This window comes from Parus major, chromosome 6, assembly GCF_001522545.3.
Source record: "Parus major isolate Abel chromosome 6, Parus_major1.1, whole genome shotgun sequence".
Lineage (NCBI taxonomy): Eukaryota > Metazoa > Chordata > Aves > Passeriformes > Paridae > Parus > Parus major.
Genome location: NC_031775.1, coordinates 20,961,158 through 20,989,111, shown reverse-complemented (window position 1 = coordinate 20,989,111; position 27,954 = coordinate 20,961,158). Strand labels below are relative to the sequence as shown.

The 27,954-nt window shown below is 42.9% G+C and overlaps 2 protein-coding genes across 5 annotated transcripts; both read right to left on the bottom strand.

The window, feature by feature from the left end:
- On the bottom strand, positions 1-4,297 carry NPM3 (nucleophosmin/nucleoplasmin 3). Its single transcript, XM_015633478.3, has 6 exons — positions 4,084-4,297; positions 2,389-2,474; positions 1,580-1,699; positions 1,263-1,356; positions 721-844; positions 1-605 (listed from the first exon to the last, which is right to left on the bottom strand). The coding sequence occupies exons 1-5, from the start codon at positions 4,274-4,276 to the stop codon at positions 753-755; spliced, it is 585 nt and encodes a 194-aa protein (XP_015488964.1). The 5' UTR covers positions 4,277-4,297; the 3' UTR covers positions 1-605; positions 721-752.
- On the bottom strand, positions 2,389-27,933 carry OGA (O-GlcNAcase). 4 transcript variants are annotated; one of them, XR_004498074.1, is made up of 17 exons: positions 27,409-27,595; positions 23,771-23,822; positions 23,359-23,456; positions 22,038-22,168; positions 21,334-21,505; positions 20,382-20,480; positions 19,957-20,241; positions 19,247-19,405; positions 17,344-17,954; positions 16,787-16,961; positions 13,190-13,275; positions 12,227-12,331; positions 10,582-10,667; positions 9,475-9,667; positions 8,531-8,690; positions 7,666-7,854; positions 2,389-2,474 (listed from the first exon to the last, which is right to left on the bottom strand). XR_004498074.1 is itself a non-coding variant. In XM_015633477.3 (16 exons), the coding sequence occupies exons 1-16, from the start codon at positions 27,593-27,595 to the stop codon at positions 7,718-7,720; spliced, it is 2,736 nt and encodes a 911-aa protein (XP_015488963.1). In that variant the 5' UTR covers positions 27,596-27,933; the 3' UTR covers positions 5,564-7,717. The 4 variants fall into 4 exon arrangements, 2 of the variants coding, with proteins under 2 accessions (XP_015488963.1, XP_033371401.1); XM_015633477.3 differs by lacking the exon at positions 2,389-2,474 and having other exon boundaries at positions 5,564-7,854; positions 27,409-27,933; XR_001522564.1 differs by lacking the exons at positions 2,389-2,474; positions 7,666-7,854; positions 8,531-8,690; positions 13,190-13,275 and having other exon boundaries at positions 9,543-9,667.
- Positions 27,934-27,954: the final 21 nt, after the last annotated feature.

Below are 27,954 nucleotides of genomic sequence, written 5' to 3'. Positions count from 1 at the left end.
TGACCTTTCTTCAGACCTGGTGCCTCAGAGATCTTTATTGAGTGTAAGAAAAGTTCTTTACAATGCAGACTGACCCAGAACCTCCCCCAAATCAGACAGGCTGTGAGCTCCCTCCCCACCATAACTGCACTCAACAACACAGCCTGGGCCCCACTTTCACATTTCCAAGTATATAAAAACCATCAAACTGTGAGTAAGCAAAAGCAAACACATTAGAATCAGTGAAAGTGCCTGTCCCACAGCTGGCTTTACATCCATCTGCTGGAGAAGGGGCCAGGACTGAGTATTTCACAGCCAGGGAAAGGGGGTGCATGGAGCAGAGGTCCAGGACAGCAAAAAGGCACAGGGTAAGGATCATCTCCTCCATCTCCAACTCCCAGGACAGGGATCAGACAGAGGGGATATACCAGCAGCATCCATCCAGTTTTGGGATCACCCTCTCAGGGCTGTGTGAAAGAAGACACTCCAGTGTTGGGAGCAGCTCCTGCTCCCCAGAAAGTTAAAACAGCACTAAAAAAATCCAAAAAACAAGCAGCAAATGTTGAGGTCCTGGCAATAGGTGTCCAAGGTAAAAACCATCCAGGGAGAGAAGTCCCAGTGAGTACCTAGGGGAAGAACAAGATTGAGACCAGCAGACTTCGGCAGCACATTCCACTCACACTTGCCACACCAGCATCACAGCCACCCAAATCCTTCCTCCAAGGCAGCCTGGCCCCTCACCTTGCCTGGAGACAAGTGACTGCTTCCTCCTCCTACTTCTTGGCTGGCATAATAGGAGGAAGTTCCTCCTCATCCTCCTCAGACAAGTCATCGTCCTCCTCAAAGGAAGCATCTTCCCTGTGCACTGGGACACACAGTAACTGTTACTCATGTATGTCTGTGCAAATACAACCAGCCCACAAGACACCCCAAGAGCAGAGGAGCCCAAGGCTGCTGAAGCAGCTTTCACAGCAGCTAACAGCAGTGGGAAATAAGCAACATCCCAGCTGGAGGGAGGTCTCAGAGGGGAATGGTGACAGCCAGACAGGAAAAAAGGGGACAGATTGAGACATCCAAACCCCTTTTCCCAGGCAAGGCCTTGCAGTAGGGAAGGAATCCCTGCCCTGAGATGGCCCTTGGGGAATCAGCACAAAGGATGGACAGAGCAAGCATGCCGGGTAGCACCCAGGGCATCTCCCAGCAGCTCCCTGGCCATTGTTGACTCTGAAGTCCCTTCATAACCCTCACTCCTCCCAAGCTTTTCCCCACCCTTCAGTCCTTACTGATCTTGTGCCAGCCGGTGAGGTGCACTGGGCCAGAGCCTGCTGCCAGGCGAAAGGTCACCGGAGGCTGCAGCTTGAAGTTGTCCAGACTCAGCTGCAAAGAGCAGAGATGGAGCTGAGTTAGGGGCAGAGGCAAAAAGCAGAATACCCTGTAGTTCCCAGTGAAACATGTCCATCTGAGGACACCTGCAGCCAGGCCAAGGGCACCCAGGGCATTTGCCTATGAGCTGCACATCTTAGATCAGGATCCACAAACATCCAGAGCTGTCCTGTTCCCTGCGGCCATCCACCCCCAAGTCTTCAAATAAGTCTCTTACCAAGGGTTGGCATGACAATTTCAAATTTGCCACAGGCACAGCGATCTCTTGGTTCTCATGGTTTCGCCCAACAACCTCCACCACATTGCACTCGTCCTTGGCACCATCAGTGAGGCAGACCTGGGTGGAAGTGGAGATTGTGAGCAAATGCTCTCCTAAGGGACACATCTGGGACAGCTGGAGCTCTCCACGGGACAAGTAACCCACAACAATGCTACCAGCCCAGATGTCATGCAAGGTGTGGGGATGCTGCTCCACAAAACAGGGAGAGCAGTGAACAATCCTGCAGCAACTCTCCCCTGACTGCCTCAGAGAGGGTTCTGTGTCTCTCCCAGCTGCAACAGCTGTTGCTGCAGTCACCTCAAGGGATGGCACCTGGGCTGTGATTTCTGCTGATCTGATCCATGCTGGCAGGTTCTGTGCTCCCAGGATAGAAAACATCCCCAGTGAGAGCCAGGAATGAAGCCCTGCACCTCTCTGGGCTTAGGGAGTAAAAAGCCAGAGACCCAGCTGGTGTGAAGCTCCAGCAAGGTCAAGTACAAGGGAAAAATATTTTTCTTCACCACCTGCCTGAAGCATTCCCCTACTCAGCATGCTCCTGCCACCACAGGCTTTGCACAAGTGCCTACATATGATGGATAAAGATGACCACTCTGTGTCCTGCCCTGAGAGCAGCCAGTCCTGGGACCTCAGCCAAGGGAGTCCCCTGACTCCAGTCCAGCCAAGAAATGAGGATAAGGATATGGGTGACTACAGTAGAGAACTGTAAGTTCTCTGTTCTAAGCACAGTTAGTTCACATTTCTCTTACCACAGACAGTGCTAAAATGTGGTCAGAGTCATCTTCTTTATCCACCTGAAATGTGTAGGATTTGGCACTGGCAGTCAGCTCACAGCCTAGAAGAAGAAAAAAACAGTAGCAAGCTTTACACAACACCAGTCACTACAGGCAAAGGGTTCTGAGGGATAGCCCTGGCCAGGCATGCACATGGCACCTCTAAAACTTTTTTCTTGTGTGAGGAGCAGCATCAGATCAGGGCACCCTGGGCTCCAGGGTCCCAAAAAATTACACACCTGCCTCTGCACCATGAGGGGACAAAACCTGGTGTCCCCAAAGCAGGCTGCCATGAAGCAATGCCCACGGGCACCCAATGTTCCCAAGCACTGTCAGGGCAAGGCTCTTCCCCTCCAGGGAGAAGAACAGTCAGGACACACCACTGTGGAAAACAGGAGGGAGCAGACAAAACAGCGACTCTGCTCATGCCACTGCCAGTACAACTTTTTCTTGGATGGGAGTCTGGAAGCAGAGACAGACAGAGTGCCAGACCTGAATGATGAGGCCCAGCCCAAGGGGAGGATGCCAGACTACAACCTGCAGGGAGCTGGAGTCCCCCAAGAGAAGTTTTGAGAAAAATTTTATTACATACTTCTTCAGGCAGTTACAAAAACAAGGGCAATGCATAACTACGTCCTTAGCTCTTAGGATCAGGATTCAGCCGACCAAAGGGAGGGACTAAACTGCCCTGGGAGCGTTCACTTATTGCAGGATGATTCACCAGTGTGAGGCTGATCGGAAAAACACAGAGCCGAGCCCTGCATACCACTGCCGGAATTTCCAAGGGAGAGGAATCAACCTTCACGAGCACAGCCCGGGGCAGGACGTCTTTCTTCACATGCTTATATATTCAACTTACCGAGGGGAGGGCCCAGCCCCAGGTGCACAAGAGGCCCGGGGAGCTGCACGTCCGTTTCCCCCGCGTGCACCGAGGCCCGGCCGGGGCTGCCCTCACAGGGGCTCGGGAGCGGCGCAGGGCCACGTGCGGCGGGGCTTCCCCGGCCCGGCCAAACCCCTCCCAGAGAGGAGGGACACGGCTCCACCGCCCTGCGACAAGCGCCCACGAAACGCTGACGTGGGAGCGCGGGGGATTAACCGGAGGAGCAGGAGAGGCCGGCAAGAGCTGGGACTGCCAACCCACCTCCCCATTACTCCCCATCCTCTAAAGCCGTCAGAACACCAAGAGCCCACGCGGCTCCCCCCAGACCGCCCCGGGACCCCCAGCATGTGCCTGCTGCCTCCCGAGCCCGGTCATACACGCGTCTCTCCACACCGTCCTCCCCACCGGCACGATCATGCCCTCCATGTGTCTCCTCATACCCGCGTGTCTCTCTTGCCTCCTTCCCCTCACAGTGTCTCTGCTACCCCAGGTCTCTCTTTGACATCACAGCTATTTTCCCCCCACACCCACACGTGTCTTTCCAGCCTCCACACCGTCCCGATTACTTCCCAAAGTCTATTTCTGCCCCGTCTCTCTCCTGCCCCCTTAATTATTGCCCCAGCGTTCTCACGCGCCCTCCGGCTCTCTCTTACCCTCCTACGTCTCTCTCGTCCCAGACCCCCCCGCCCCGTGAGTGTCCTCCCTAATTCATCTATGACCTCCCCCCCCCCCCCCGTGCCTCCCCCACCCCCTTGCCCGTGTCCCGGCTCCCCTGGCCCGGGGCCGCTCACCGAAGAGGACGCTGCCGGGGCTGGCTGGCCCGTGCGGCTCCATGAGGCGGCGGCGCTGGGAGAGGCTGAGGGAGCGGGGCGGGCCGTGCTGTGCCGTACCGAGCAGCCCCGCCCCGCGCCCGCCCCCGGGAACCGAACCAAAGGGTCCTGCGGCAGCGCCCCACAGCCTTGAATTCGGGTGTTTCCTGCCCATTCTGGGCCTTCAGCCTTTACGGACCTCAGCGCCAGCTGTAGCAACGCCACAACGGCCGTTACTACCGGCTGCTCACCTACCGCCCTTCTTCCGCCTGGACACCGGCCCGGCCCACGGCAGCAGCACTGCGGAGGAGATACAGGACACCCACAGAGCCAGGAGGCCGAGGGCATAAAGAGGGGTACCGGCGGGACAGGAGGGTGACAACGGTCGAGGGACAGCCACAACGGGAGGGACCTGCTCATCTCTAGCTCTTCATGCATGGGCAAGAGCAGCGTGACCTGACACTGGGGACTGCAGCACAGTAGCGTTTGAGGCAGAAGGCAATATCCTACTTCAAAATCAATGGCAAGGAGAGGGCTGTACCGGCCTATCAAAGCTGAAAGGGAAGCGGTCTGCTTGGTGCTGCAGAGGAGCAGACAGATTAAAACAAATCCCACTAACAACGAGTTCACACTGCATTCTGGGGACGAATCTGGCTCTGCTCCCACCGCAGAGACTTCTGCTAGCCAGCCACTTGCTTTGCTGGAGCTGGAGCAGGTTCAAGGAAAACCTGACTGAAGAGGTTTGAAAAGCTGAACCAGGTCCCAGAAAGAAGCAAGCAGCAATGGTTACACAAGCACACCCACGTGCTGCTCAGCAGCTGCTCCTCACGCAGCCATCTGACCCTACCTGACCTGTCTGCAGCCACCACCCTGGAGCGATGGAGGCAGGAGCATCTACTGCTGCATTATGCTCCCTTAAGGGAAAAGAGGCTGGTGCAACATCAGAGCCCAATCCCTTTTCCCAGGCCAAGATGTGCCTTAGAGACAAGTCTGTCGAAGCTTCATGAACAGGCTTTAAGAAAACAGTCACCTATGTGCAACACATTACTCGTTTTAACAGAGAACATTTACTGGGCCAGGAGAGAAGTTTTCACCTGCTGGCTTCCCTGGCTTGTTTTGTGTGTTATCCTGTTCTCCACACTGCATAGCTTCTGAACCACACTGCCAGTGCACCTGTGTAGCAGATGGACAAACTCTTGTGAAGTGACCTTCACAAGAAAAGCTGCTTTTCATAGCCCTGGTCCATCCCTTTGCTTAGCTGTCACTCTAAGCAGGAAGCTACTTGCTTCAGGTATCTCGATATTTATCATCCCAAGTTAAATTTTGTGGATGTAGAATTGCCAACACCAAAACCAGACCCAAGTCTCTGATGGCTGATCCCAAGGGCATCAAACACAGTGTGATGTAATGTACATTGCTGAGTCCCTTCTGGTTCTGGACCAGCTCATACACAAAATACACATTTATTTACATTCACTTCTCAACTTTTATTCTATTTCTCGCATGGTCTTCAAATACAGTTTTACAGGTCTTTTTCTGCTACAGATACTGTTGATCTAAAACAGATTAATGAAAGTGGCATTCCAACCTTAATGAAAATTTATAACCATGAAAGATATGTCAACATATCACTTTACAATCCTAGAATGATGGTATTGGCCTGACATTCCATAGGCTTAGACAATTAATTTCTATAATAATAACAAATTCATAGGAAGAGAAAATGTGGCAACTCCTTAAAAGCCAAGAAATAAGGCCACAAGCATCCTATGCTGTAATGTTATGCATCCAGATAAAATAAGTTGAGTCTGGTATCCATGAAGAAACAAAACTCTCCCATCTGGTAAATCAAGGTATCAGCTACTCAACATGCACTCAAAGCTGTATAAAAACTAGTGGCATTCAGCTCGGACTTAATGAAATCCCACAGCACAACCCCAAACCTCTCTCTAAAAATGAAATGAATTTGCTTCAACTTAAATACTTCGCTACCGCATTAAAAATCATTCACATTCTGCAAAGAAAAAAAAAACAAAAACAAAATCGAAACATCTTGCACATGACTGCACCAGAAGGCCAAACACAGCATCTCCTTATAGGTTGCAGAGAGCATTACTGCAGTCTTACTGCCATTCATTACAGGTTGCAAATCAACTTCTGTGCAGCTGGAGGCTTGTAAGAGCAACCAAGCTCCCCTTGTGCACCACTGAAAAAACCCCAGGAAAATTTAAAATTAAGATATAGACAGCTGATGACAGCAGGTGGAAGAAACAAAGTACTGCAAAGTGCATACCATTGTCCAATCACCTGCCTGGGACACTGGGACTACTGTGAAATACCATTTCCATTAATGATCCAACTGCCTGACTACCAGGTCCCACACGACACCAGTTCCATCCCATCACCAAGCATGTCCATCCTGGGCAAAAACATTAAACTCTTAGAACATTTAAAAGTAGATAACCATTTAAATAATGTGTAAAAATGTGCTTATTGTGGCATTTCTTATAGAAAAGTTATTTGATACAAATGTGCAGGACTTGAAGACCCTGATTTAATCAAACTAGTACGAACAGGCTTTGAAACATGGTGACTCTTCCATGGACAAATCCCAGCTGTGGGCCAGCTCTCTCTCCCTCTCACCATCTTTCATCCATAATCCCATGCGAACATTACCAAAATTAATGGGTTCAGAAAAGCATCCTGTGAATTGCTGTTTCAGTCCCAGGAGAATGATACCCTCAAGCAGCGACAAACTGCTATCTGAAGGAAGGGTCAGTTGGGATCTGCTCCACTTTCCCAAGATGGTCAGTTCCTAGCCCTGGATATGAGGCACAATAAGAAAGGTCAGTGCTGAGGACAGACTTGTTCTCGATTGTGGTTGCAGGTTTTTCAAAAGTGCCGTCTTGGACCTATACCATTTCACTTTTCAAAAGAAAAAGTTACAAAAACCAGTAAACAAAAAGTTACTCAGCATACAGCTAAGTTTATATACACTGAGATTTACAAGTTTGTCATTGAGTGACTTCTGCCACAGACCACTGCACATTTGTCCCTAACAAAACACAAAGCTTGAACCAATGGTCATTAGAAGTGACAATGGGTCATTGCTTTATCAACAAGCGTAACGGTAGTAAAAAATAGAACTGTAACTACATATCTTTAAAAATGCTGATTGATACAAGCAATCCCTCCCATTTCTGCAACTTCCAATTGCACATCCTACTCTATGACAGAGAAGAAAACCTGCATCTTTATAAGCATTCTGCTAGAAACCAATTTTCTCTTGACACTTGAATGCAGAGAACTGTCGTCAACCACAGCACTGATTGAGAGGGATTCCTCTGAGAAGCTATAGCCCATGCAAGATTCCTTGGCACTTCACACAGGACCAGGAGAGGACAAGGTTTCTCTTCATTATAAGAATGTTTTCAGCAGCATTATCCCCCCTTCCAACAAATTACAGTCTGAATGTGTGATGGGTGATTTTCGCATAGCCCCTTTATCAAGCTGGCTTATTGCTGGCTTTGTGCAGTTAGACCATATGAAGATCCCCACCACTACCTGCCCAGCTGTTAAGGGTCTACAGTACTGGAACAGTTCACTGTCAAGCACTTCAAAGGCTTCTTCCAAGGATAACAACATCCTTTGGAAATCCTTCCATTTTAGCAATTTCAAAACAACCGAGCTTGCTGTAAAATTCCAAGATTCTTTTATCATCTGGTCTCACTTCACAAAAAGCCCCACGGGAGCCTGAAGAAAGAAAAGAAACAAAATACTGTAGGAGAAGAGTTACTGTAAAAAGCACAGACATAAAATATTACTAGAGTTCTCATCTATTTTAGCAGGTAAATCAGCAATCCAATTCCACATGTAGCATTAGTGCCCATTTATGGCAGCACAACTGACTATCCCTTAACGGGACTGCACACTGCAGGCATCCATCAGTCTGAACAAACCCTCTGCACACCTTTCACTGCACAGAAAAATATTTGATGTTGGCTCCAAAAACAGCATTGCAGGAGGGCACCAAGTGGAAACAGAGGAACTGTGAGTGTTGGGTGCACAGTCAGGGCAGGCAGCCAAGCACTTCCCACACTGAAGGTTTGGTAATTACTCAGCAGTGCAGACAGCCAAACTTAAAAAAAAAGCATCATTACCAATGCTAGCAGGGAAAATATAGGCTTTTGTGCAGTATTCAAGATGTAAAGATGTGTGCTCTCAGTGCCAAATTGCTCCCTCAGTTCTGCCTATCTTCTAATTTGAAGGATAATGGCTAAAATGAAAAGCTCGCTTTTTCAAGGCAGCAGCAGAAGTTAGCTGTTCAAAAGCTCTTGTAATTATTTAACCAAATCTTCCCAAGTTTGCCTTGCACCCTAGAAATGACATGTAGTTAGGAAACAAGGAATTCTAAGTGCAAGAAACTTACCATTAGCCTTTAGAGAAGAGAGCAGGCAGGCCATCATACTTTTGGCCACACTTGGATCTGTCACTTTTTTGTGGATATCAATCTTTATCAAAGATGGAAAGTTAGCAAGGAACGATTCTGGCAATACCTCTTGTTCTTCATGGAAGCTTAGCATTATTTTCTGAAAAGAATATGGGAAATAGGTATTTAATAATTTTCCAGCTTTTCATTTTCATTCATCTTTATCAGGGGAGACTGCTTTGCTCATGGAGTGTACCTCCAAAACCAGGAGGCTTTTCAGCTACATCTCTGATGTACCTCATCTGATGAATTGCTGTCTGTACTCTAGACTGGCTAGAAAAGCTTCTCAGACCATCAAAGGAGGCATGCAAAGCTCATTCTCAGTGACCCATACTTCCAGTGAAAGAAAACATAAGCAAACACATAACCAACAGTTTGCACAGATATTCTTCTTTGGTTTTTTTGCCTTTTTAATGGGCAGTTTTAGGTTGCTTTGCACCATTTACAGCTCCACAACAGCTCAAATAGTTCCTAGATTTTCACACCAAAACCAAGCACTCCTGAATTTGTTTTCCATACTTAAATTGATGTGACATTCAGTGCTTTACCTGCAGCATGGAGAAACTAATACTGCATTTTGCAGTTGAACAGAGCAGGAGGAATACTTTTTTTTTCAAAATGTAATTTTCTCTAGATGAAGGTGCTTTACATTTACTGCATTGATTACTATGAAGTACACCTCATGGGTGTACTATAGCACACAGCTGTATCTGACTGGCAATGAATAATTTTACAGTCTCTTTTTGATACATCAGATGCTTTAATACATGCTCAAAGTCTTCAGAAAGGTGCAAAAACTGAATTTCATGTGAGCTCAAAAAAACCCCAAAGAGCCACTTTGAAAGCCTTCAGCATGCAGTTCTGATCTCGCAGGTTATACCAACCTCTGCCTCAGACAGCTCTTTGTCACTATTTGGTTTAGTATATTTTTCTTGCATGAAAGGGATCCAAGACATTTTGCATTTCTTAATGAAGGGAGTTACATCAACTGTTCCCAAAGCGTAGCCACATATGCCATCCTCATCTTCTAAGACAAAGCAGTAATCCAGGCTGAGAGTGAGCAGACCTCCAACTAACCTGCAGGAAAAAAAGCACAAATTCAGTCAGATGAAAGTCAGTTTGACCAAGTATGCCCTTCAGGTACCATGGAGGAAACTCCAGGGTCAACCAAAGAAGTGAGTCCTCCAGTCATGGAATTAGTTTCAACAAAGCACTAATTGACTGATCAGCTGTCAAAACTCAAATATAAGCAACATCTGCACCTCAGCATTCCACAGTTTCTCAGCTCTTCAGCTTTTCCTCTTAGTGGCTCTGCTGCCATTATTTCCTTGCTTTTATAATTTCCTTTGGGTATTGTTTGATATTAGTTACACATCCTATCTTAACTGCCTTCCTGTCACTCAGAGGAGACTATAAAATTCTATCTAAATTAAACACCTGAGACAAAAAAATAATCCACTCAAAGTAGCTCATTTTACAGCTCAGATTTAATGTCCCATTTTTTTTAAACTTCATCTATCATTGCTTATCCTTTTAAAAAGTTTGTGCATATATTTCAGAAAAAAACTTGAGGCACTTGGCTGGGAGACTGCACCTCAATAACCTGTCAATTCTATTTTAAGAACTACAGTAAGTAAGAAAAAAATACCAGAGGGTAACTACAGACTATGGACACTCTCATGATATATTTTCACAAAATCTGAAATAAGATACTATGATGCACAGGTTTTATAATACAATGGTTTCAGCTAAATTTATTTTCTAACAGCTCACAACAGGTGACCAGCACATGAACTGAGACATTAACTGTCAATAGTCTCTTTAAGAAACCAGAATCCCGGTTTCCTAAGAGTAAATTGTTTTATCTACTTCAAATATCCTTTGCATTCTTCCCACACACAATTTTTTTAAAAAAAAATTCAAATTAAATACATTATCAGGACTTTATCCTTCAGAACCACCTCTGCAGGACATTTGTTCCTAATACATACTTGTCTCCAATTAAATCTGGTAAACTATGGAAGGGTTGATCAGCTCCATCAGCATACATTTCTCTGCAGATTTTATACACAGATGCCTAAGAGGAGAAAAGAGATTATTTCAACTTATCAGTCACATTCAAAAGCGAGCATGTCATTAACATACTAGTACTGACAGGCACTGAAGTCACCAGAGATCAAAAGTATCCATCCATGCAAAAGGATAGCATTCTCTCCACCTCTTTCCTGAAAGTAACTCAAAGTTGCCTTCAAAAACATTGCAGTTAAATTGAATGGCTGGGAAGGAAAGGCTGGAGGTCAACCTCCTGCTCTTGTAACAGCACAAGATTAGGTCTGGGAATTTGATACTAAACACTCAGTGAAGACCACCACCATTGCTACAAGTCCCTTAACAAAACTTCTGATGTTCAAGTCCAGCAACTCAGCCTCTGCAAAGGACAGACACACCCAGCCTGTTAAACAGCTTTCACCCGAATCTCTTTAAAAGAGCAAATTTGCATCAGTCACATCTTAAATATGAAACTATTTTTTTTAACAAAAATGCTTTGGATTTGACACTTTCCTTTCTTCCTCTAATTAAAAGGTAACTCCTCAGAAGAAATATTGTTTATGAGTGCATGCTTAGCTGCACCTCTATTGCTAAGGTGGTTTAGAAATATCAATTTCATTTCCTACAAAAGAAGAAGTCAGTTTAGGTCAAGTCTTGCATGAGGATTTGGAAAAGGTGAGGACAGCACAGGACAGAGCTGGCCTAGAAGCAGTACAAAAAGGAGTCTTCATGTGTCAGCCTTGTATGTCTGACTGGCTTTGAAGTTAGGACTCATTTGAAATGTTGAAAACTTACTTAGAAACGCCTGTTTCATCTCAGCGTACATACCAACGCAAGATTTCAAGATGCATTAATCCCTACATTGTTTAAACTGCATCCATAGAGTTAACTATTAGCTGACACCTCACTTTCAAGTACTCTCCATGCCAAGCTAATAGAAACTACACTACAGATCCATTCAGAAAACAGAAAAGTTGAAAAGCACTAATCAATAATGACTAATAAAATTTTCCTGATTTTAAAGTATCAAACACTCCAAAGGAGATTTGACAACATTCTTTCAAAATCAGACCAAAAAGCTTCCCAAAGTAACTAAAATGGTATGAATGGCTGAACCATGGCCACATTTTTCAGCTCCATTTTGATATGCAGTATCACTGTTCTGCCTACACAGCATCGCAAATACCAGTAGGTAACACAATAACCACTGAGGTGAAACAGGCATACACACCCACCCTCTAAGGCTAATCCACTGCATGTCTCCCTACTGCAAGAGTTCTTCTACCAGCTGTGAACAAATTTAATTTGCCTTTCATAAATAAGGAAGGCACTCGCAGATTTAAAAGGGTGAGGGGGTGGGAGGCTGGGAATCAAGCTGTGAGCATACACGTACTGGTGCACAGCATGTTGCTGAACCAGAGGTGTATCACTTAACCTCAGTTTTCCTGTGAGCTGGCATTTGTGCCTTGTGCAAGATACCAGGACACCTGCTTCATTAGGGGAAGAGGGAACTCAGCAGTAACCACTGTTGCCACAAAAGGAAGTGCATCACTAACAACAACAGAGACAAGTGTCAAAAGCAGTTACCTCATCTTTAGGGAAGTATGGTCTTATGGTGTACACTTTGGAAGTGGGTGTTAATGGAGGTGGTTGAAAAAAGAGGTCATTTGCCCCATCAATAGGCAGCAAACGCTGTGAAAACAAAATACTTAAAATAACTGTATGAACAACAAAACCCATCACTCTTGGGTGTGCACTGCAGACTCCCAAATTAACATTTGCTACTTGCTACCCCAGAAGAAGGTGGGGTTGGTATGCTTTACAAATGCAACGACCTTATTTGAATAGAAAATATCCAATTGGTGTTCTAAAATATGCAATTGAAACAGCACATTAAGAGTCTGTTAATCTTAACTGCTTTAAAAAACTTTTTACCAATCATATCTACACTGTCTAAGAACATAGAATATCAGGAGGAAAGGTTTGGTCTGAAGAGGGTTAACTGGCCAGAGGAGACACTTTATCCCAAAAGCAATGCGCTGATTCAATTTGCTGCGCGCAGAGCACCTGTGAGGGGGGAAAAGTATAGCGCCTGAAAAATCCATGAACAAATCTGCACGTGGTACAAACAGCGATTTAGGAATATTTGCCAATTGAATTCCTCGCAATAAAGTGCATTACAGCATTATTTCGAGAGGAACCAAAATTTGGATGACCATCCCTTTTGCTCATGGAATTCCCATCGGCAGACAAGCATGCGCGCATTGTGCAATTGCGGGCGCAGGTAAAAATGCTGTGCGACCTGCAAAGAAACAATGTGAAATGTACAACTAAAGCCGCTGCGCTTCGCATGCGCGTGGGACAGGCAGCATCTCCTTGAGAAATTACTGTAGAAAGGGGAGGAAAATTATTTTAAACCAAGCTGTAAGGCTAATGGGCTTTGGACCAGAAAGCCTTCGGCAGACCAATCCTTCCAGACCTCTGATGTGCAACAAAAGGTTTCTCATAAAACAAAGAAAACGTCATTCAGTTGTGAAGTCATATTGATACCTGGAACTCTCCTGCTAGACCACCTCTAAAGGCCCAGGGTTCTTGGTCTCCACTTAAGAACTGTGCTGAAGATTGACTACGACACCCTGTTGAGATCAGATCCAAGCGGAGAATGTTACGAGAAGGGGGATTTCCTGGGTGTCTTACATGTCCAAAAAGCTAACATACACTTGTGGAAAAAGCTCTCTAACTGAGCTAGAATCCAGGGCTTGGGGAGGGGGAGGGGCTGTAATAATGTATCATTTATGAAGTGTTTGTGCTCGCACACTAATTGCAGTATTTCAAATTTTTGATTACCTGTAACAGACAGGTGAGACAATTTAGCTACACATTTCATTCTAGATCAGAAGGCACAAGAATGGTGCCATGCAGAACTACGTAGACTTCCCAAGCATTTTGTACACTTTTTTTTTTTTGCGTATTTGTGTCAGAAACATTCATTTAATCCGTGAAAATTTGGTATCTTGGAACCTAGATGGCTCAATAACTACTACCATAAATTTCAGATCAAACAAATGCCATTATCACAGCCCCTGAAAAAAAAATGGACCTTTCTGAAGTCACATTTTAGTACTTATTGTTTCTAATCTTGTCAGAAAACTAGGACTAGCAATATATGCAAGCAGTCTGGAACAAATCAGGCAGCCAGGACAGCTGTATGAAACAGCATTCTCACAAGAGACTACATGGATTTACATAATCCAGGCCACACCTTCACAATACTGTTGACACATTAGAAAGTTAAGTAGCATTAACTTGAATTAACTCACAATTTAATTAATACACCTTGGCGGCCGCTACTAGCTTTGCTTTTTGTATTTTATTTCCACAAGCATACTGGACGTACCAAGGACCTTGCTGCTCAGTCAGCAGCAGCAGGCCCATTACAGTGCTTAGCTTTAGCTTGCACTTGCTTTAAAAAAGAAGCTTCCATTGGTTGTTTGTTTTTTTAACACTGTTCTGCCAGCAATGGACTGCAGCCTTCACCAAGTAACAAATGACAGCTCTGGAGAGGAAAAAAAAAGCCAAGTGGTCTCTAGAGTGGAGATCTCAATTACCTGCCTAGTTTTCTGACAAGAGGAGCAGCGCAAATACTCTTTTCCTTTTGTGGACAGCAATCTAACTCCTGTTCAAGTAACAGTCTCAGATCAGTACAGACAAATATGTTGTGCTAGTCAGAGAGTCCCAAAGTGTGCCAAGTTTGACATTTATGCAAGTTTAGGAATATAGGTTAAATACAAACTACCCTAAGTATGGTAAATTTCAGAAACAATCCAAACACCAGAATTCAAATTTGGTTTACTCCCATATTTTAGAATTCTCATGTTAGAAGATATCCTTTCCAGTTTTAGTCAGTAACTTGGAAGACAGTATCTGTCTGTCCTTTGAGACTACAACTTAACTAGCACTTCCAATTATTACAGTAAAGAGCTGTGTGAATGAAGAGCTGTATAAATGAAAAACATAGTTAATGCCTAAGTCGCTGCGCAAATGTGACTTCAGTTCATGCCTGTTGTACTTCTAATCTATCTGAGCTGCCTCACAGACAAAACCTTTCCATTTTAATTAATTAATGACGACGCGCTGTGAACATCTGGCGCTGTCCATCCAATAGCAGTAGAAACTTGTGCTGAGGATTCTCCCATCTGTACACAATGGGGAAGAAGACAATAGAAGTCATTAGTAATCCATAGTACTGTACAGCCACACTAATTTAAGGGACTGAATGCTAGCTGGACTTGGGAGGAGAGGTGAAGAAAGTGAACATCCAGTGGACCATTAAGCACACCACTGTGAAAACTAACTTGTTTGGATTTGTAAAGTACTTGACTTTATATAATGAGGTATTTTATCAAAGACTTTTACTCTGTATTTACACTAGTGATAAAACACAAGCTGAAGACAAAAATGGCCCCTCTCACAGAAGCACTGTTAGCATGAGAGTATTAAACTGAACACGTGAAAAACCCTGAATTTTTCAACTAAGAGTTGAAATAGTGTGAGTATTGAAACAGAACAGTGCCAAAGTTAACAGAGTTTGTTCTACTGAGTTGGCTTCTATTGTGAACTATTCAAAATATTTAATGCTTTTAGAGACTTGAACCCAACTTTACAGGGACACTGAAAACAATTTCAACTGAATTTAGTACATAGTCTGGTAATTCTGAAATGCAGTCCGCATTGGGGCCTTCATGTTTTCAAAGACCACAAGAACCACTGTTCCCTTTATAGAGCTTTGGCCTGGAGTTGAAAGCACATTAAGTTACCAAGAAGAGAGCATTTTCTAGCTGAAGGTCAACATACAGCAAGGGTAGTAAAGTTGGAGGAGTTGGGTTACACTTAAAAATGCACAAACTAAGGCTTTTAAAACAGCATGAGGTTGTTAGAGAAATGTTAACATATTGCAATGCTGCTGAGTTTTCCTCCCCCACTAGTTTTCTTCTCTGTGCTTTGCAGAAGGCAGTCTAAAAAGCTCTCTTCTTTATTAAGTTTAGGGATCAGATATTTAATAAGTACAAACCACAGGAATTTGTTGGGCACAGACCAAGTTGATGATTTAACAGGTCTTCTCTGTCCCTGCTTAAATCTGTCATTATTTAAGAATATAATTTAAAGACAATCCAAACACTAGGATTAGACCAAGGTTGTGTAATGGTTAGCCACTGTGAGGTTTGTGACAGCTACGGAAAGTGTGACTTGAGACCATCAGCTTTGCTGTCTGCTGTGTATGTCAAGCAACTCCACAGTATATTCCTTACAGTTGGATTGAAACCTGAAAGTGAAATGAGGTCACTAGAATTACCCAGGCCATGCTGGTGCTATCTGCCAACTTAGCATTTCCCAAAAATCGTTCAAGAAAAAAAAACCAACAAAACAAAACAAAGAAAAAAGTGCCACACATTAAAAAAAACAAAAACCTAAACCAAAAAACAACTGTTTCAACATCATTTTAAGTCTCAGACTAAATCTGTCCAGAGAGTGCCACAATTTCCACCCACTACCAAAAACTTAAAATATATTTAAAAACAATAAATAAAAAAATCAGCAATTTGGAAAGTGTTTAAAGGAAATTATTTTGCACCAGAATAGCCTTATGCTAAAGCTCGCATGCGCACAGGGGCTGGGAGGATCACCTTCCTCATGGCCAGGCCCATTGAAAGGTCTGTTGAAGACAGCAATAATGTTATCAAGACAGAGCAAACAGCAGATGGCTGATGTGATCACATTTCGTAGTGTCATTTCCAATCATACAGCAGGGCATCCAAGGAGTCATGGCATAGTCCAGTGTGCATTCAGTCAAGAGCAAGTTAAAGTCAACACTTACGTGTCAGATGAGATTCAAGTTTCATTAGCCCAAGAAGAAAATCAAGGTCTCCAATCTTAAGCATCCAGCAGACTTCACTTTTAAAAGCAAAGCAAACTCACTGCAAGCATTGCTTCAAACAGCAAGACAGGAAAACCTTTAAAACAGGGTCAAACCAGACCCCCGTCCAAGAAAATACATTTGCCTAATACTTCCGTTTTCCCCGTGGGCTAATTAAAAACATACATTAAAAAGATGCTATCTGGGATTATAATGGCTCCCAATGCACCTACCTAACCACTGCACAAAAGATTTCACCATTGACATAATACTCTTGATATCCCAGACGTAGGAGTACATGTCATAAAGGATTGTCCTGTTGGCACAGTTGGAGAGACGAGTGAACATGCCCATCACCAAGCTGCACATCTCTTCAAACTTGGCTGCTCTGTTACGCCATTCTTCGATCTATGAAAAAAATCCACATGATCAAACACAGGCTCCTAGAGAAGAGAGGTTCTCCAAATATGGAGGGAGACTACACAATTCATTACTTCATTCTACCAGGACAGACTACCACACCACACATGACTCAGAGATATTCTCTATTGCTGTAAGAAGTGAGGAAACACTGTTCAAATGCAGGTACCAGACTGTCTTCATAGCTACATGGCACTACAGGGCTTAAAACAGTACATTCCACTGGAGAAACGAAAATTACTGTGACCTGTGGTTCATTATAGACTACCCTTCAGGTCCTACAACGTAGAACACCAGTCTCTATTACACACAACAAATAAAAATGCTTGGGATTTTGACATAAAATGAGAGAAACACGATTTGCACTCACTTTTTCAGCATCCTTTCCCTTGCAATTAACGCTGACAACACTGCTATTTGCTCTCAGCCACTGGAATTCCCTCAGCATCTGTGCACCTTTGGGTCCATGTTCATAAGGAAGGTAAAACAAGTCAGCAAGAAGCTGTAAGTCCTCTAAAGTCACTGGTTCTACTGTGTAAAGAGGTTTTTCATTCGGCCCAGGCACAAAATGTTCTTTGTTAATTTGTTCATCAGTCTGCATAGGTGCAATGTCACTACCAGAGTCCTCCTGCATGGACATCTCTGGAGACTTTGACTCCACTATACTCTCCTTATCCGTATCCATTGGCTTCAGCTCCTCTGCCATCTTGGCTTCGGCAATATCTGTCAGGATCTGGTTTGCATTCTTGTCTGCATCATCTTGCTTTTCCACCACCATGTCCATTGGTTCCTCATCAGATTGCTTCTTCTCCTCCTCCTTGGCCATGGCTGGTGAGTCACTGCTCAGCGCCGCACCCTGGCTCATGATGGGCTCCTGGTACACCGTGGTAACCACTGTTGCTGCATTTAAAGAGGATGGCGCCACCAGAGGCCCTACATCCCCAACAGAGGTTTTAGCACCACTGTGGGCCACTTGCCTACCTGAGAGTAAGAAGAATCAAGTTTAGTTTTCAATATCTGCCAATTAACATTCAAATCAGCAACTCCTGCAAATGATGGATGACTTTGTTAACACAGTATCCCATCAGCATAGCTTCCTTTCAGTACTTTGTCTGTTCACTTCTGTCAATGTAATTCTAATTATTGACTTTGAGTTTTACAAGTTTCCTTTTCACATAACTGCTAACCAAAGATAGGATGAAGAAAAGGTTAGGATAATTATTTAATATTTATGTGCTGACAGCAGCATTTTAAACTATGTCATCAGAATAAAAAGCTCTCAAGTAACTATTTTTCCATCTGCATCAACTGACTTGGTAAAATTGTATTTGAATATAAAGGACAGTTCATAATAAAAGCTTAATATGATGAGCTGATGCTTAAATATTTCAAATTCAAAACTATCTGTAACCAGGGAAAAATTGAGACATCCAAAACCTTACCAGGTACAATCTTGGACAACCTGCTCTAAAACTCACCCTTCCTGACCAAGGTTGTTAAACTCAAGATAGATCTCAAGAAGTCCCTTACAACTTAAACTATACTGTGAAAATGGAGGAAGACTGACACCTTAATCACTACTCCTCACCCAGTGTTTCTGCTGCAGTTGAGTTTTAGAAAGATACAAAAACTCTACAGCAGTCCAAAAACATAAATGCACCACACAGCAGTTAGGTGAACAGGCTCCTTCATTCCGTCACCAGTTAACACAGAAAGATGCTCTGATCACCTGAAACCCACACTAGAGAAAAACAGATCTTCCCTCATAGCCCAAACTCCCACTGGTACAAAAAAGGTGTACAGTGCTGGAAAGAACTCAGCTGGCTTATGACAATAAACTCAGGAAAGTAAAACCATCTTAAAACAACTGGAAGAACACAGAGTCTTCAGGACCAGAACTAGTTTTTACAACAATCTAACATCAACTCAAAAAAAATCCCCAACTCCACTGTACTTCCTATTCTCTCAGGTTCCAGTGAAGTCTATTAAGAACTGGGACTAGCAAGATCCAGACTCTTCTTGTCTTCTATCAGAAATGCCAAAGGATAATATATCAAGATTGCTTCTGTTGATCAATCAGAGCATTACAAGCACACTGTAGATTATCAAGCATTCTGACTTCTTAATTAAGGCTCCCTAATTACTAAGGCAGAAAATATTTCCAGCTGAAGTGTATGAATTGCCAGGATCTGTAAAATATCTTTAATCTAAACACAAATACTGAGTATCTAACACCATTTTTCTACCCCAGAATGATACCAAATCATACTCACTGCTGTATTGCTGAGGTACTCCAAATTCTTGTAACCATTCTGTTAAGGCCAACTTCAGGGCCATTTGTGGGCTGTAGAGAACATCTGTTTCAATATCTTCATCACTCCCTTCATTTTCCAACTTAATCTGGATCGAAACTGTGCTGTCTTCAGTATCAGCTACAGAGACAAATTTTAAAAAGTTATCACACTAGTTTAATTTAAAACAGCAAAAATAGATTTTTCAGATGTCAGACAAGGCATTAAGTAACTCAGGGGCTTATGTCACAAAAAGGACAAGTTACTAGATTCTAATTAGAAAAAAAAATAAAATAAAATTATGGTCCTCACCAATGTCAGCACAGAAACCAGACACCCTGGCATTCAGGGTGTCTTCTGATCTGAACTGCTTCTATTCCAATGAAAATCATATCATGGGCACATTTCAAATTTGGCCATTAAACTTGCTTCCCAAGAGTGTTAATTACATAACTACAGAAACATCTCAAGACTAAGAAATTCTTTGATACCATGTGCTACAGATATGCCCCAGGAAGTCAATAAAGACACAATCATTATCTTTCAGGCAACTGCCATTTACTTATGGAACAGAAAAGGCTAAATCATCAGAAGAAGAAAAAGTTGGTGAGGAAGAGATAAAATCATTAAAAAGACCAAGAATTGGTATCATTGGTTAAGCACAGATCCAGCAAACAGTTAGGCATACTTACTCATCACCACATCTTTTCTCACTCCATTCATGTTAGACTTGTACCAGGTTGCAAGCGTGTGAATGGCAACATAATTGGCTTCAAATTCACAGTTTGGATTGGTCAGAACACCCTTCAGTCGAGGGATGAGTTCAGTTGACCGACCCTTGTAAGGCCCAAGAAAAAGCCTCTTTTGATCATAATCATTAGCATGAATGTTATCCCAGATAACTGGTGCTCTCCTGATGATCTTAGAAACTTCTTCAATGGATTCTACTGGAATGTCTTTGGATACAACTTTCGGACCTAAGCAGGAAACAGGATAATCAGAAGGTTTTGCATGTACTTGAAGATTCAACCCCCACGTAGTTGGACAGTTTATTTTACTACTTACAAGAAAATACTTGATACCAACAAAATAAAAGAAAGAACCCATCAATCTTTACCTGTCCATAACACTTCAATTCCAGGGAGCAGTTTTTCTCCTACAGTCCGTAAATACGGTGACTGGGCAACATTCGGATAACAGAAAGTTCCACAGTACTCTGCACAGGATAAGAGAATGTCACTGTTACTAGAAGGATGTACATGTGTGACAACACACAATTGTCCCACAAATACATTGAGAGAATACCACCCTTGGAAATGAAAAACATTTATAAAATTAATCAAGTAAGTCCCCAAAGTCTAAAATATAAATAAAAAGACATTATGAATGACACAGCATGAATATCAGAAACAAATGGCAGATAAATAGTTTAAATTGCTCAAATGTTAAAATTAGGAAAAAATTAATCAAATCCATAAGTACAAGGCCATGTTACAGCAAACAGTATCCAAGAGAATAAGAAAACTTCAAAACTCATTACAACGTGCAAATACCTAAAAATTTTAACACTGGAACATAAGTCTCTCAAGTTAAGCTCTGCAATAGAACCACAATACCACAGTACAGGAGGATAAACTAAAAAGAATTTTTGATAAAAAAAGCAACTCAGTGAAGAGAGCAATCTTAGTAACCACTGACAGTTGTAAGCACAGACTACTTCTACTTTTAAAAAAATCCTTAGAAACTAACAACCTGCTAATTCAAGAAGCAAAGATTTCAGTTCAAGTTAGGAAAAAATAGATTTTCCTTTAGCCTAATTCTCAGTTCAAACTTCTTGAGCTGTTCTATCAAGCTGCCTTATTTGCTTGGCATTGAGACTTTGAGATTTATAAATTTGGAAAAATCTTTGCATACATCTGAATAATCAAACTTTTCTTTGTAAATCAGTTTCTTCAATCAACCCCAAAATACTCCTTAAGGCAGTTATTAAATGTTAAACCAGCTTTTCAAACAGTAAGATATTAGTCCCCATCCATTAATGCTGAACAAAACGATTCTGCTCATTTTACCTGTAGGACAGAAAAGGAATGTGTCTGGTTCTCCCAGGTATTGATAAATTTCATTTGTGATTGAGACTTGAGCATGAGCAAAAGAACTGAAAACTTCTTTGTCCGCTGCACACATGTTGTGATCGATATCATCAAAGAGGAGTGCAAAAGACCTACAGCCAAACTGAGAAACCTAATAGAAGAGACAAGAGCAAAATGTTTAATTTGTTAAATCATTATTGCTTCTTTTAATCAAACAGTAGGATTTTGAAATCTAATCTACCTTAAAGACAGCTATAGGAATGGAGATATAGTCGAGGCAAGACAGACTTTGGTTTCTATTCACAATGAATGCCTATGACCCACAGCTCTGCTTCTCTCAAAGATTAGACCTTTAAAGACCTGCAATCTGTTCCAGTTTTAACCATCCAAAGCTGATCTCACAGGATGGACAGCTGGGAAAAAAGCTTATTCTGTAACAGCTCTTGGACAAAGGAGAGGAGTCACTTAGGAGAACAAAGAAAATGTTCATGTCAGGTCTGTGAAGGCATTTATTGTGGGCTAGAGTTCTTGCTTTAGCAGTGCATCTTGGCTTCAAGATTCCAAACTACTCTGAAGATAAAAATAGGTTCAAGAAGCTGGTGAAATGCTGCAAGAGTGAGCAGGGAATTGGAGCTTCCAAATTAAGCAGCACTGGAACTGTGCTAAGTTAGTGCCATCCTTACCTGGTCCAGCTTACGCTTCAATGTGGATACCTCTTTAGGATTGGAGAAAGTGATGTCGAGTCCAGGTGAGATTGCATAGATGAATTCTATTTCATGTTCTCGTGCTGCTGATATTAGAGTCATTAGCTGCTCTGGAAAGGAAATCAAAATATTTCAGAAAGACTGAAGTATTAAAAAAAATTCTCAGGCATCATTATATTACAAAGTGTAGATACCTCTCCTATCATAATTAGAAAAAATAATTACTGCAATTTCTTGAAGCTAAGACAGCAAAGACCACCAAATAATTTGGAGGATTTTTCAGCAATTATGCCAAAAGAAATACAACAACTGTCCTTGTATTCTCAATTTCCATGTTAAAATTTTTATAAATATTTAAAAAATTTTCTTGATCCCAATGCTGTGAGACAAATATGGATACAGTCTGTTTCCACAGTACGTACATCACCACTTCTAGAATTATTACTCACTTTTTCATCACATACTAACAATTTATTGCAGTAATATCACCCTATGTGACAGTGGTTCATACACTATTCATATGACTGAAGCTTAAGCACATGAAGAAATGGGTTTAACATCACTGTACAGAAGTAGTTCAAACTTGACACAGAATCTTTTGTAGAATGAATGAAGATAATTACTTTTAGCACATTTAACAATCTTTGCTGTTATTGGATATTACCTTGCAGTATCCTTCAGATTATTTTTCTGCATTGATTCAAAGAGGTCTCAAGAAGGATTATTTCATTTCAAGAGAGTGTATTTTTTTCCCCTTGCCCAAGGAAAACTGTAATCCCCTCAGCCTAATAAAGCATCATAAATCACATAAATGCCAGAGGTGGATAAAACAAATGAGTGTGAACAGATCTTTTATGTTCTAACTGGTCGAGAGCTGTTTTTCCAACAGGTACTCTTTTCACTGAGACTTAATGAATCACATAAAAGGACATACTATTTGCTCATCAATCTTTTTTTCCTTTTCTAAAGCAAATAATTTCTACTTCAAAATACAGCCCAAACATTCAAGAGCCAGAGGAGTAAGTCTGAGCAACCTTTCCCATGACAAAAAATAAATCTTGTAAGACAAAGCCTTAAAAGCAGTTTCAGAAATCATCTGCAGTTATAGTTAAAAGAAGTAAATCCATGCTTGTTCCAAAGCTCAAATAAACACACCTGCAGGGTATTAAAAAGAGGTTTTCAGTTACCTTTGGGAATGGCTACTGTGATTAAACACACACAAGCATACATAGCCAGAACCAATTAGTTCAAAAATCTACTTTTTTGTTAGAAAACACAGAGGAGAAATAAAGGCAATTACCTGCTTCCTCCACAGAGTACATTTCTCGCCAAAACATCCTGTGCTTGTAGTCATCCTTTGGCGCATACAGGTATGTATTCAGTCCCCACTTCTGAAGCCTAAAAACACAGGAAAAAAACCTTCAAATAGCCTACAAATTCAGGAATTCTGTGTTTTACTCCAGTTACTCTTTTACGTAATTTTTTTTCTTCACTGAACGTTGTGTTATACTATTAAGTCACAACTTTAAGCACAAATCATATTGGACAGATTTGGTGTATGCAAGATGAAAAGGTGAATACAAGTCCCCAAGAATACAGATATTAGGCAGAAAGTTGCTCTAGGTTAGAACAATAACTCTTTCCAGACTTAAGTGGAAGTTTATGATTACATTCCGATGGAATGTGCTGCAGTAAGAGGAAACATGACTTGCCTTCTAAAAAGTTCTTTTCTCTGCTCCATCACCCAAGGTCTTCCATAAAATCCTATGGGCAACAAAATTAGAAATATCCAGTTAGATTATGCCTGCTTCATGAAACTTTCAACCCACCGTTTTCTTTTTTTTTTTTGCTACATTTGTCAAAAAACTCCCCAAAGCAGAAAAAGAAAAAAAAAGTTAGCATGAGTAAAGTGTAATAACTTAAACTGATCTAAATTTAAAATGCAATTATAATTAGTTTTATTTCTTATGATCTAAGGTCTTATAATTTTGGCCACTGAAGCAATTAATTTTCAGAATACAAACTGTATTTCTGAGCATATGCCCTTGACAAGTCAAGTCGGCATTATTATTGCAGCAGACTGAACAGTTATAACCTAATTAAATTACCACTCCAGATACCTACAAAATAGATTTGATTTTAAGTTGAACACTGAAAGACACCTGAAAACATTTATCAACTCAAAAATGCCTGTGGTACAGTCTAGGACTTATATACACAAAATATATAAATACATACTGGAGAAGATGGTGTGTCATTAAAAAGAATGTACAAGTGAGTCAACAAAATGCTTAGGATTTAATTTTTTTAATTGTGTTTAATAGGCTCTTTGTCAAAATTAAGTTGCAAACTGATATCCAGCTTTACCATTTCCACATTTTACAAGCTAGGTCTGTGAATAATCATACATAAAAGCATCTACACAAGTGATTTTAGAGTGTATTGAAATTCATACAATTCCATGGAAATTGCAACTGCTTCTGGCTTCAAACCTAATCCTTCCATTCTAGAAACATAATACTTTAAAGAAGCACTCTCAATGCCCTCTTAGTCAAGCCAGCTCACTTAGACCTATGTGCAAACAGTTCAACCACAAGTGGGCACTTCAAAACAAAGCTTCAGCTTGCCGTCCATGCAAAGACAAGAGACTAAAATAACATGAAATTTAATAAGCTCTTATTTTCAAACGGTACGGCTGCTCAGGGGTGAATAATACTACTAATACACAAAGCTCACGAGTCCCCATAGAACAGCAGTTCAGAAGGTAAACAATATCCTCATTTCCAAAGCTATTCACCCTTGTAAATCTGTAAATATTCAGCCTCATTGAGGTCACAACCACCCCTCTACCTTCCAAAACTCCAAACTGATGCAACTGAAGCCATTTTTTATATATTGCATTTCAGTTACATGTGAAGTGTACACTGCTCTTTCAAGAAGCTTAAAGCAAGAGGCTCAAGTTTTAAGAATTATTCTCTCCAAGAGTGATCTCAAACTGCCTGGCACCACAACACGGCAAAACTGAGCAACTAATTCTCCTCAACTGCCCAGTGCAACAGGGAACAACAAGAGAGAGCGAAGAGGACTGAAAACCTCACAGTTTACTTCACCCAGAAGGAATTTCTTAGTTTCCCAATTCTGACTGATGCTGCCCTGAGTAAGCTCAGGAACTCAAAAAAAGTGAAATCCTGTGAAACCTAATGAACATCCCCTGTGTCTCCTAACTCATTCACAACACATTTGCTTTACTTATGATACTACTGTTTCAGACCTACAAGCCTAAAGCAGAGCACAACCTTGTATAACAAAAAAATATTAAAAAATAAAAAAAAAAATTTAAAAAGGAAAAAAACAGTTACAAAAAACTAATTAAATAAGGCTGAACAGAACTGGCTAATCTGTAGCAATACTTTTCCATCTGTCACCACATTTCCTAGGTTACTACTGTCACCAGCTGATTGCAATTCTTGGATCTTTCTGTCCAACTAAAAAAATCACCCTAGTTTTGTATTTCTCCCTCAGGGCTGAGTGTCAGGTTAATACAAAGTCAACAGATCATGCCAAAATACCTCATCCCATTACCATGCTCTCCATCACTAAAAGTCAGGACATCCTAGAGGCAGTGCACCAAAGCTCGCATTCAGCAATCTCTGAGGCCTTATTACTCTGCAAAACGGTGAATTTGATAAGTGACACACACTCTTCACAGTCTTAGAGTGCATACCCAGTATTTGGCCAATTGCCCTCTGCCTTTTCTACCAAAGATCTAAATTCTCCATCTCAGCACTCTAATTTTACTAGACCTTAGTATGTGTTAACCACTTCTCTATGTTTAAGTATTTATCTACACTTCTGAAGTTAATTCCTGTTTTTCTCTTAACTCAGTAATTCCCCTTGAGTCACTAAGGAGACAGATGTTGTCACTCACTACCATTTACCTTGTTCACCACAAGTTTGTTTTTCTGTTGGTGGTGGTTTTTTGTTTGCCTTTTTTTTTTCTCTTAACACTCCCCTATTCTTTTTCCCCCATACACATATTATTGTTAGACTGCTAACTCCTAACCACTGTTTGACGGCTTCATCAGGCAGAGGCCATTTTCTTGTTTCGTTTTGTGCACAGTACACTCAAGGACACTTGCAACAAAATATATGCTGAGACAATCAACAATGTAACTAACACGACAAGAAAAATTATTACGGTATTCTCAGTGGTTCCGATAGAAACCTGGATGAACAAGTGATTTACCCAGGTGTATCAGCAGGAACATGAGAAAACATGCTGTTACAATCTGTGTTTTTCTTCACTGTTACATGTCTCCAAAGCCTCCAATTTGGCATCTATCTTCAAAGAATTAAGCCTATTAGCAATAAAAGGCATTTTTCTTCACACTGACTGTATTTAAGCCCTACCAATTCACCTCTCGTGGTCATATTTACAGAGGCCGAATAATCCTTTTTTTTTTTTTAAGATACAAAGAGAAAACAGTCTGCAAAGATATGCAGATACTGACTTTGATAAACTGCCTGTTCCCCTCTCCATTTCATCTGCTAATGATTTTATTTTCCTACTGGAAAATCATTTTCAGTATAGAAATAATAATAGATCACAGGAAATAAACAATTTAAAACCAACTGTTACGCTGGTAATAAACCATTTTTCCTGCTTTCAACCACCTACCTTAACCAACCTGTCAGAAATGCATTACTGGGAACTGCAAAAAGTCCCTTTATTCTGCAGTTTCAACAACTTAAACCTTTTAATCATGCAACTATGCTAAAAAACAAAAAAAGGATTGTTCTACAATTAAAATGATAAGCTATAACACTTTAGAGAACAAGGTGCATTTAATATTAATTACTGAGCAACTGGGTACGGAATCAACTATTCCCTACTCAAGGCTGTATGTGAGCCTCTGGAGTGCAGGAAGAGCACGTACAGCCGGGATAATCGCGCGGTAGCTCTGCTCTCTCCTACTTCCCCCTTTAGACACGTACGAGCAAGCGAGCCCCAGCACTGCCTCAGCCTCTCTGAGGAATCATCGGTGCGCTGGGTGCCAGGCCTGCGCTCGCCCCGCCGCACAGCTACCATCAAAGGGCGCTCCCCGCTCCAGCACAAGCCCCGGGGCCAGAAGCCCCGCCCGGGAACCGCGGCTCCTCCCCACCCTGGCGGAGTCCGGGCCAAGAACCGCACGCCACCTCCCCGCCGAGCGGGCTCCTCCGGGCGGGGGAGGAGACGGCAAAGCAAAGCCAGCTGGAACCAGCCTACCCCCGGTCTCTCGCGGATACCGAACCCCCCGTTCTCCCGCACCCCCTGTCTCCCAGGGGAGACCCCCCCTCTGAAAGATCTCACCTTCGACGACTCCGCAGAGGAAGCGGCGGGAGCCCAGCGCAGTCTCCGTCTCGGTGTCGGTCTCCTCGCCCCCCGGGACCGGCCCTGCCGTGGCGCCCGGCGGCTCTAAAGGGGCCCCGGGCACCCCGGACGGGTTGGGACTGCCCTGGGGCTCCTCCAGCGCCGCCTGCCCCTCCTTCTGCACCATCCTGCCGCCCGCCGCCAGGGCCGCCGCTCGCTGGGCCGGGCCGAGCCGAGCCGGGTCCCTGCCGTTCCCACTCCGCAGCCTCTTTGTCTCTGCCGCTCCGGGGCCGCCGCCGCCGCCGCTTCCTGTTTACGGGGCGCTGCGCCTGCGCGGGGAACCGGCCCCAACCGGTCCGCGCCGCTCCGCCCGCAGCAGCCCCGCTCCGAGGGATCGCCGCGGGGGCAGGGGAAGCGTCTGCCTCCGCGGGAAGAGAGCGAGGGACGCGGACGGCCGGGACCGCGCCGGTGGAGCGGGAACAACGGGCTGGGGCGCGGGAGGCTCCTCAGGGAATGAGGCGGGCGGGCGGCGCGCGCGGCCTGCGC

Bases quoted from the DNA above. Each gene is read 5' to 3' on its own strand.
- NPM3 (XM_015633478.3), bottom strand. From the start codon at position 4,276: ATGGGCAGGAAACACCCGAATTCAAGGCTGTGGGGCGCTGCCGCAGGA. The intron at 2,475-4,083 runs GTGAGCGGCCCC...TTCTTCTTCTAG, and splicing joins CCCCGGCAGCGTCCTCTTCG to GCTGTGAGCTGACTGCCAGT. The intron at 845-1,262 runs GTAAGGACTGAA...TGTGTGTCCCAG, and splicing joins CACCGGCTGGCACAAGATCA to TGCACAGGGAAGATGCTTCC.
- OGA (XM_015633477.3), bottom strand. From the start codon at position 27,595: ATGGTGCAGAAGGAGGGGCAGGCGGCGCTGGAGGAGCCCCAGGGCAGT. The intron at 23,457-23,770 runs GCAAGTCATGTT...CTGTGTTTTTAG, and splicing joins AGAAAAGAACTTTTTAGAAG to GCTTCAGAAGTGGGGACTGA. The intron at 21,506-22,037 runs GTAAGGATGGCA...CTCTTCTATTAG, and splicing joins TGAAGCGTAAGCTGGACCAG to GTTTCTCAGTTTGGCTGTAG.